This window comes from Anser anser, assembly GCF_964211835.1.
Source record: "Anser anser genome assembly, chromosome: 4".
NCBI lineage: Eukaryota > Metazoa > Chordata > Aves > Anseriformes > Anatidae > Anser > Anser anser.
The window spans coordinates 47,088,655-47,097,315 of record NC_139724.1 but is presented as its reverse complement, the minus strand read 5'-3'; the positions used below and the strand labels follow the sequence as shown (position 1 = coordinate 47,097,315).

The 8,661-nt window shown below is 44.8% G+C and overlaps 1 protein-coding gene and 1 long non-coding RNA gene across 3 annotated transcripts; one reads left to right on the top strand and one right to left on the bottom strand.

The window, feature by feature from the left end:
• Positions 1–630: 630 nt before the first annotated feature.
• On the bottom strand, positions 631–8,644 carry NUDT9 (nudix hydrolase 9). Of its 2 annotated transcripts, none has more exons than XM_083833898.1 (8): positions 8,285–8,425; positions 7,001–7,240; positions 5,731–5,826; positions 4,876–4,962; positions 3,574–3,685; positions 3,006–3,152; positions 2,713–2,797; positions 631–1,354 (listed from the first exon to the last, which is right to left on the bottom strand). In XM_083833898.1, the coding sequence occupies exons 1-8, from the start codon at positions 8,287–8,289 to the stop codon at positions 1,179–1,181; spliced, it is 948 nt and encodes a 315-aa protein (XP_083690024.1). In that variant the 5' UTR covers positions 8,290–8,425; the 3' UTR covers positions 631–1,178. The 2 variants fall into 2 exon arrangements, with proteins under 2 accessions (XP_083690024.1, XP_083690023.1); XM_083833897.1 differs by lacking the exon at positions 8,285–8,425 and adding an exon at positions 8,485–8,644 and having other exon boundaries at positions 632–1,354.
• LOC310898609 lies at positions 7,008–8,049 on the top strand. Its single transcript, XR_014583487.1, has 2 exons — positions 7,008–7,147; positions 7,399–8,049. It is a non-coding gene; the product is annotated as an uncharacterized lncRNA (long non-coding RNA).
• Positions 8,645–8,661: the final 17 nt, after the last annotated feature.

The following is an 8,661-nucleotide window of genomic DNA, read 5'->3' as shown; positions in this document are numbered from 1 at the left end:
AACACCAGATTTTAACTACAATTTATGATAGTGGTTTTTGTAAATGAAGGCTGTGGAAGTCTACACAGCAACAGAAACCACTGATGCTGTCTTATAACACTGCTGATGAACTGAAATGTATAGGAGTAAGTAGGGCAAGGATTGACAGGAAAACTAAAAGCTCTTACCTTCACTTTTTCCTCTGAAAGTTAACTAATATACTCTCATGCTATTTCACAGCTAAGCTTGACTAAGCACAGGAAAAAATGGCAACCAATACATCTCCTGTTGTCAACAAATGCCTCAGAGGGCCCACGTGCGCCTCTTGACCAAAAGTTACACACATGACCTAAAGCATTAAATACAGCCAAAACATTTGGAAGATTACTCTCGAGGCCACACATCCCAATGATCCTGCGTATGGCACTGTCTCCCCAACAGCTGTACTGCCACGTGCAGTGTGAAGAGAAGAACGTCCGAATGTGATTTGCCCAAAAAAACCAGTCAATGTATACCCTCCAACCGTGATATTTTTAGATAGACACACTAGGACATTCTCATGTGAATACCATAGTGTTAACTAGAAAGTAACTAAAGGTGAAAACTCATCTCAAATAAGACTTTTATTCAGTGACTTTTCTAAGGAGAAACCACTCAGAAACTTCGCTTTTTTACATAGCTCTTTAATTCATCTTAGAAATTAATTCAGATTATCATCCTACAAGTCTCACAGGCCTGAAAGATCCATTCTCCTGATAAGAAATCAGTGCAAAAATACAGAGTTCAAGTGTAGCTCAGAACTACAATCAGTCAAATTCCCAATTATTTCATAAAACGCTGCAGATACGAAGAATGGCTGAAAACAAGTAAGACAAGAAAGAAGTTAACAGCTCCACATTAATCTCATTTTACACTTGAGAAATCCAACAAAGCCATTTTATATTTTCCAAAAGCCTCCATTACGGCACGTCTCATTGAAGCCAAAAGTTCTGGCAGATATTTAGCCAGAGCGTGACCCCACAACTGTAACACTGCATGCACTTGACACAGTCAATGTTATACATCACTTGCAATGCAACCTTGCTAATCCAGGGAAGAGTTTTTGCCAGCTGAACTTCAGCACTGAAAAGGACGTCATTTCAGTTTCAAGGCTGGGCAGCTGGTATTCCCCTCGTGTGGGAGTCTGTTCCTCATTTACATCACTCACGGCACTCAGGATCAGGATCCTCTTGCCAGTGGGCTCCCCGTTTCTCAGTCACAAGCTTAATGAAGTAGCTATGGTTGGCATACAGCTTGAGCTTCTCACTGATGTCAACCCACTTCACCATCCCAGCATCATCACCTGCTTCCAGAGGCAAGTTATCCATTGTCTCACCTGTTCACAAAACAAGCGTTAGGACATGCTGTTTTCTCCTACTTCCTCTTCTCACACCTGACCAGTTCTTCCTTTCCACAAGGCTCCCTCAAAGGCAGCAACCTTCAACCATTTCTCAGAGAGAAACCAATCAAGTAGCTCAATGAGTCTGTGCTAGAAAACGTTTCCAGACTTGAATTAAACATTTTTTCGGAAATTTGAGTGGCACAGCTACAACTCTTTATGGCCACTCCTAGGTTAACACCAGGAGTGTGACAAGTTACCAGAAACCATTACAACAGCGCAAGTTTAGCCAATCCCTCTGCATCAATTAAACGTTTAACATCTGATTGCTTACTTTCTCAGGTACTCAACAAAATAGGAACTGAATTCTGAAACTTACATATGCCTGCAATCCTGCCCCTCCCCTCCCCAAATTACTATTTTATCAAAGTCACCAAAGTAAAAAACATAACCAGTACTTAAATAAGGATGCAGAAGGGCTTTCTAGTTGCTCTGAAGTTGTTAAAAACCAAGCCAAGAAATGCTTATTAAAAAAAAGTATATTGGAAACAAAGACCAAAAGAACACCATGTTCATTTTTTTCTGGGGGCTAATAAATCAAAAACCAGCAGCATATTAAACTTCACCACTGTTACCTCTTAACTACCCAAGAGTGAAAATATCACTGTATGACTTCTGTCTGTCTGATTTCCAGACAGAGAAAGCAGACCGATTCACGTCAAGAGGGGAAAGATGAGCATTCAGGATAACAGATCGATGCAAGAACTAGCAATGTATGCTCATTCCAATTAAATGATAGAAGGAATCTAAAGCACAACAATTGCTCTGGCAGAGTAACAAAGATAAAAGGTGTCAAGAGACAACAAGTAAGACAACAAAGTCAAGAACGCAGTAAAGACCAGCCAGCAGCCAGAGGCAATGCACCTAAAGCAGGCACTGGTACTGACCGTGAAGAAACGAAACCCAAGAGACTTCCAACTCAGTCATTGAAATAGGAAATTAAACCAACTCAAGCTAAATACAGTGACCGGACAGTGACTGGCCTAGTGTTCAGTCTATATAACAAATGCACATTCTGCGATTTGGAACTAGCTAACACAAAAATAAATTATTTTCAGGCAAATCCCTTATGTTCCTTAATTCAGGACTGAAAGAAATCCAAGGGGAACGACAACCAATACTGGCTGTGAATGAACGTGACAAAAGATGGGAGACCCTCACACCCATTGCTTTCAGTTTAAGAATTAAACTCAACTTGCATTCTCTTCCACTTTCATGGCTCACCCCAGCCCCACGTACACAAAAACAACATCTACAGTAAAAAAACAGCAAAAAGCACAAGCAGCAATGCCTACCTGTTTCATCGTGATAGTTCACAGCCTCCGTCTCCATCCACGCGTTGTCGGTGTTACGAGGGTCATCCACATATCCTCTGTACACCTTACTCAGAGAACAATCACAAGAAGTTCAAAAAAAGGCGGCATCATTAAAAATCACCCACAGCCACTCTTACAGAGTATGCAATTGTCTCTTCCCTGTCTTATATCACAAAACCCTGAGCATCACAGCTTATTTCGATGACAGTGCATTTTTTCAACTCCTAACTAGGTACAAGTTACCCCAAGGCTATCTCAAAAACACAGCTTACCACAAAGTGCTCCTGGCTGAACAGCCTCTGCAGTTGCTTTTCCAAGCTTGCTTTTTCCTCAGGAGATTTCTGCAAGGAGTTCAAGGCCTCTTCCCCAAATTCTCGCTTCAGAGTAGCGCTGATCTTCTCCCCTGGGTCCACCATCCCCTGAGAGTGGAGGAAAAAAACACAACTGAGGAGCCTAAGACCTCCCTTGCTATCACTCTTTTACTGGTGCTTACGACATTACACCCATAGAAATCACGCTCTGGTTATGTGAGAAATTCTACACTTATTTGTAAAAAGCAAGCAGACACATCCTTCAAAAACTACAACAGATGAAATTATACCTGCATTAAGCAAAGGACACCATCAAAATTAAATACAAGTACTGCCCTGTAATGCAGGAACAGCAGAAAGCCTATCAATTGACGCTTGGGAGGATAAAGACAAATTGTTTATAGAACCTTTCTCTTCCCCTCTACATCATGAGGTCATCCCCAAAAAGTAATTATACCACATGTATGCCAGTTATCTGCTTATGGACTTGCCAGAGAGATGTCCACCGTTTCCAGAGCTTTGCTCTTACCCCCGGGATGGCCCACTCCCCACAGTCTCTCCTCTTTATAGCTACGAACTGCAAGATGTTTTTGCCAGTAACTGCGTGAGCGATCTTATTGCCACTTCCATCCCTCTTCCACCTGCAGAAAACAACACATAAGGACATTTGTTGCTGCTGCTTCTTAGAAGGAAACCAAACAGCAGAGCTCCCACACAATGGCCTGTTGGAGGGCCAAGGCAGTGGATCAAGCACAGTTCTGGATCAAAGACAGACAAGAGCTGTCTGGGAAGATCTCGTCCCTCCATTTTTGCAGCTAGGTCCAGAACATTGGTATCTACTGTAACTCTCACTGTGAAGCCTTTACGTCTAACTGTACTTCTACCTACCTGTAAGATAACGATAACTATACTTTCTGCTATGACAAAGTATAAATTCCAGCTGCAACACTTTCAAACCACCCACTCAGCACCAACAGAAGGCCTCAAACACCCACCACTGCACTCAGGATTTAGAATAACTGCAGTAATTACAGCAAAAAACTACTTAAATAAAGACAAAAATCAAATCCGTGTTGGTTTTACTTCAAAGGAAAAAAACAGCAGCATCGGTAGCCTTCTGAAAAGGGCAAGAACTAAAAGGCAGCGGCGTGACTTTAACAATGGTTCTGTCTTCAACGCGGTGTTCCTTAGCTTGCAGTTTGGTACTTGCACCAGCTCCTCTGAAAGCTCTAGGTGTAATACACTTGACATGAAATCACACAGGCTCTGGAGGCAAAACCACCATTAAAGTAAAGCACACACTGACAAAACAGACTAAGCAAGCCCTCATCTCCTTCTCCTGCACACCAGGCCACCCCAGTGTTTCCTCCTGTGCAAAACCAGGCACACCACTTCATTCACAGCTGAGGCACCAAGACAAAACCCTGTTCCTGCAATTTATTATGCCTCAGCTATGGTCTTTTGGTGCATTATTCAGACAATAACAAAATGTCATGTTATCTTTTAATTTTCACGTTTGTTACTGAAGAGCATTTGTACAGTGTATTTCTACTGAGTTACACTTTCTTGATCTTTAATTTGCCTTCTCAGCATTTCAGAAGCAATGGCTTATAATGAACAGCAAGTCCTAAGCATTTTCCAGGAACAAAGGCTAAAATACTTTTGTGTTCCACATATCTATACATCTCTCCATGCACATATACATACAGGCTTACACAGAGCAACACACAAAAAGCCACCTGACATGTAATTGCTGGTTCCCAAATGCACAGAAAAAGATGTGAATGCTTTTGCTTTACTGCACGCCACCTTTCGGTCGCTTGTTCCTTACCTAGTCACAATGGGATCGGCGGCGTGGTTTGGCCCCCAGCGCCCTAATAGTCCTCTGCCTGTGAGACCAGTCCTTCCCGTGGGATTTCTGAAAGATGCAGCACAGCACATTAAATAAGTGTATGGCCCCACGTGGAGCTTCAAGTGTTCTGCAAAAGCAGCTCTTAAGGAAGCTGCAATAACAAAGCTAAGGATAGCACCGTACATCCAGTGTCAGCAAAAGCTTTAAAGAATAAAGAGATTCTCTCCTTCATTATCTTTTTGTGTCTGACAGTACAGGCAAAGAACAAAATAGCTTTGTTATTTTCCAGATGACATATTCCTGATCAAGTTTTACTCTCATCACACAAATATCACCTGGTCTGGGAACCTAATCCAGTTTTCAGTTTACCAGACTACACATGCACGTAGCATTTAATTACAAAAAAATCCCAGAGGAAAAAAAAAGAAATTAAATTCAGGTCTGATTACACATCTGTGCTACACGAGGATTTGTTAGTGGATCTCATCTACTCTGCCGTAGCGCACCTGAATGGTATAAAAAACTTCAGAGCACAACACGTGGTCCGATTGAGGGAGCTACTCCACCACACCCTACTATCAAAGGTGCTAATGACCTCCTCCTCCCAGGTTCCCACAGCCCAGTGTTGGGGCACAACTGGCTAGCATTTCAGTGCCTCGCTGCCACAGCCTTCTTCCCAAAAGAACCTTCTGGCACTGAAGTATCGTTTCTTCTGTCTCTTGGGAGGACCCTCTTGATTTTATTCTAGCAGGTACCATCTACCTAAACTGATACAGACCCATAGGAGCTCTAAAACTACATCACTGAAATGAATATGCAAAGAAAATCACTCACCGGGGCCTCCCATTTTCAACCACATACAAGCCATTCCGACTCGTCCTCTCCACGTCTCCATCTCTCTCATTAAATTTGGGAGAAAAATTTTTATCACTGCAGAAAAGAGTAATTAGAAGCAAGTTAAAACCCAACACACCCCCCTTGCACCAGAAAAGGTTGGAGGCCAGCCACCCAATCTACAACACCCCTTTGGCTAATGGGCAGGTTTAGATGGAACTTAAAGTACAGGCCCTCCCTCTCCTGTGGGAAGCTATACAGTCTGAGCAATTACTGATGACTATCTCTGTATTTAAATCTTCAGCTACGCGTGGCACTCTAAAGCATTTAACGTTTTCTCCTCCTACAATTTCATTTAGAGGATGTTTCAAAGCTGTTCTTGTTCACGTTAGGGAGCATTAGATTTTATCCAGTGACAAAGCCAACAAACACTTTCCTAACTGAAGAGCAGCGAGCAGTTACATGCTAAAAGCAATCAACAACTTTGCAAAAGTTTACTGCCCATGCCCTGTGTGCACCTCTGAAAATTGAAGCACACGCTGGTAGGGTGGCCTACAGAAGCCTCCTTGCTGCTCCCCAAAGCAATTCCCCTCAAACCACCACAGGAGTCAACCTACTGACCAGCTTTTTCCTCACAATCCATTTGGGAAGCTACACTAAAAACCAACTCTGCATTTTCAAGCATTACCAACACCTCCTACAAGAGCATCTGGCAGTAGGTAAGTGCATGCACCTAATCCCCTCACTAAGCAGCCTACGGCATTCCTCAAGAGGAGAACAGAGAACGTGTTCACGGAACCAATACACACATTCACAGAGCAGTCACCATCAGGCATTCAACTTGCTGCATTTCCTGAGTCAGAGCTCAGCTCCAGACCTCCAGATCTAACTAGATTCTTCTCATCTTGCATCCAATTACGCATGTACGTACTGAAAACTTTCTCCCAAGCTCTTATTCGCACTTATCAAAAATATTGGAAAATATGTATCAGTAAGGGTTCTGAGAATTTTACTTCTCTCACAACACACAACAGCTGTAGGAACAGTTGCCCATTATTGCAATTAACACTACTGCTTTACCTCAATCACCAGCTGACTAAAACCATGTGTCAAAGACATTCACAGCTGACCCAAACCATTCAGTCCCCCAGCCACCATCCCCAGGTCTTAGCCTGCAAAATCCCTCTAGCATCACGTGACACTTAACTCAGCCGATCAGTATTTCCTCCTGCCCAGTTCAAAAAAGCCAAGAGCCACACTTTCCACTCACTTGAGCTGAGGATCCGCCCACTTGGGTCCGGCCAAAACAGCCGCTGCAGTGTACTCCACAGGATTATAACCTTCCCACTGAGTTAGCCAGCCCACTTTGTCTTCAGGAACTTGGCTACGCTCAATGTGCGATCCAGGATATGGGGAGGTGAGAGCTTTGCTGTGGTAGAACTTGTTAACGTTACAACTGTTGAACATGTTAGTAGGGTGGAGATGGGACCAATGGGTTGCAGACAAGTTACTGAAAGAAAAAATAAATATCTTATTCCTGAACACGTAACGAGTAAGTATTAAGCCTGTTATTAAATCTCACATCTGAATATGAGACTAGAACAAGCAGAACAGCCTAGGCATTTTGCAAAATGACAGCTTTCAGCAATGCATTGCTGTTTCTTTCAGAAAGCTTGCAAACAGTCACTTGGGACCAACAGGTTCTGAGCTTTTCCTCCCGCTCTGTGAAGCACCAAGTATTTCACTGGACACATGAGGACTTTGCTGCACGAGAAGCTGAGAAGTGTCAGTGCCATTCTGGGCCGGGCAGTGCTGTGACCATTACTGATCTCCAAGGTACAGCTCAGGTGTTGACCAGGACCTGCAGCTGGGAGGCCTGCACTTGGGCGTTTCATCAACAAACCAGCTCAGCCTTATGAGAGGCCTGCTCTCACAGCTAGCAGCAGAGCAGGGAAAACCAAATAGGAAATAATCCAGAAGCCTTAGCAAAACAACCTTATGAGTTGCTCTGAGCAACAGTTTTGTGTGACATAGCAGAGAGTAACATACACCTTGCTCTTCTATTTCTGGGAAGGCTTTGAGCACGCAACCAACTCAGTGAAAAGGAAAAACCTTGGTCTCCTGTAATTTTACTTTGCCATGGGTGTTGCGGAGCTGACATTCTGCAGCTGATAATTAAGTTTTTAAAAGTATTTAGGTTATAGTGGCTGATGTGCAGCTCTTAAAAATGCTACGCAGGTTAATTTCAGTGCACGAAGCAGCCTTCCTGTACTCATAATAATATGTTTATAAACTGTCCCCAAAATGCAGGGAAATATTCGAAGAGGCTCAAAGTACTGCAAGGGGCTACAGTCTTGCAAAGTGCTTAAAAAGGAAAATATTTACAAGCTCTCAGCAAGAAGCCTTGCGGTTTCGGTTAAGGAGTCCCGGCACATGAGGAAATCCATCTGCTCTGTAAAAGGGCGTGAGCTTTAGCAACCGCCCGTGCTGACTGCGTGAAGACGGGCAGCGAGCTTTTTGAGAAGAAAACCCCCAGTTTATATTACTTACTAACCCCATCGCTTCACCTCAGAGGGGCACAGGAGGCTGCACCAAGCGAACCTCTCCCAGAAGGGCCCCTCCAGCTCCCAGCCGCAGCCACGCCACCCGTGCGGGCGCCGGCCGCAGCGCTTCTGCCGAGCGCCCCCCTTCCCCCAGCAGCCCCGGGGGGCGGCCTGGCCCCTCGCGAACCCCACAGCCGGGTGCTGGCGGTACCTGCGGGGCCGCAGGGCGCAGCGGGCGGCCGGGGGGCCCAGCGCGGCGGCGAGCCCCAGCAGCGTGAGGGCCGGCGGCAGGCCGGGTCCCGGCAGCATCGGCAGCGAGCGCGGCCGCCCCTCCTCCCGGCACGGCTGTCCCTGGGGAGGGGCGGGGCTCTGCCGCCCCCTCCCTCAG

Bases quoted from the DNA above. Each gene is read 5' to 3' on its own strand.
- NUDT9 (XM_083833897.1), bottom strand. From the start codon at position 8,582: ATGCTGCCGGGACCCGGCCTGCCGCCGGCCCTCACGCTGCTGGGGCTC. The intron at 5,827-7,000 runs GTGAGTGGAAAG...TCTTTTCTGCAG, and splicing joins TGGGCGGATCCTCAGCTCAA to TGATAAAAATTTTTCTCCCA. The intron at 1,355-2,712 runs GTAGGCATTGCT...TTTTGTGAACAG, and splicing joins GAACTATCACGATGAAACAG to GTGAGACAATGGATAACTTG.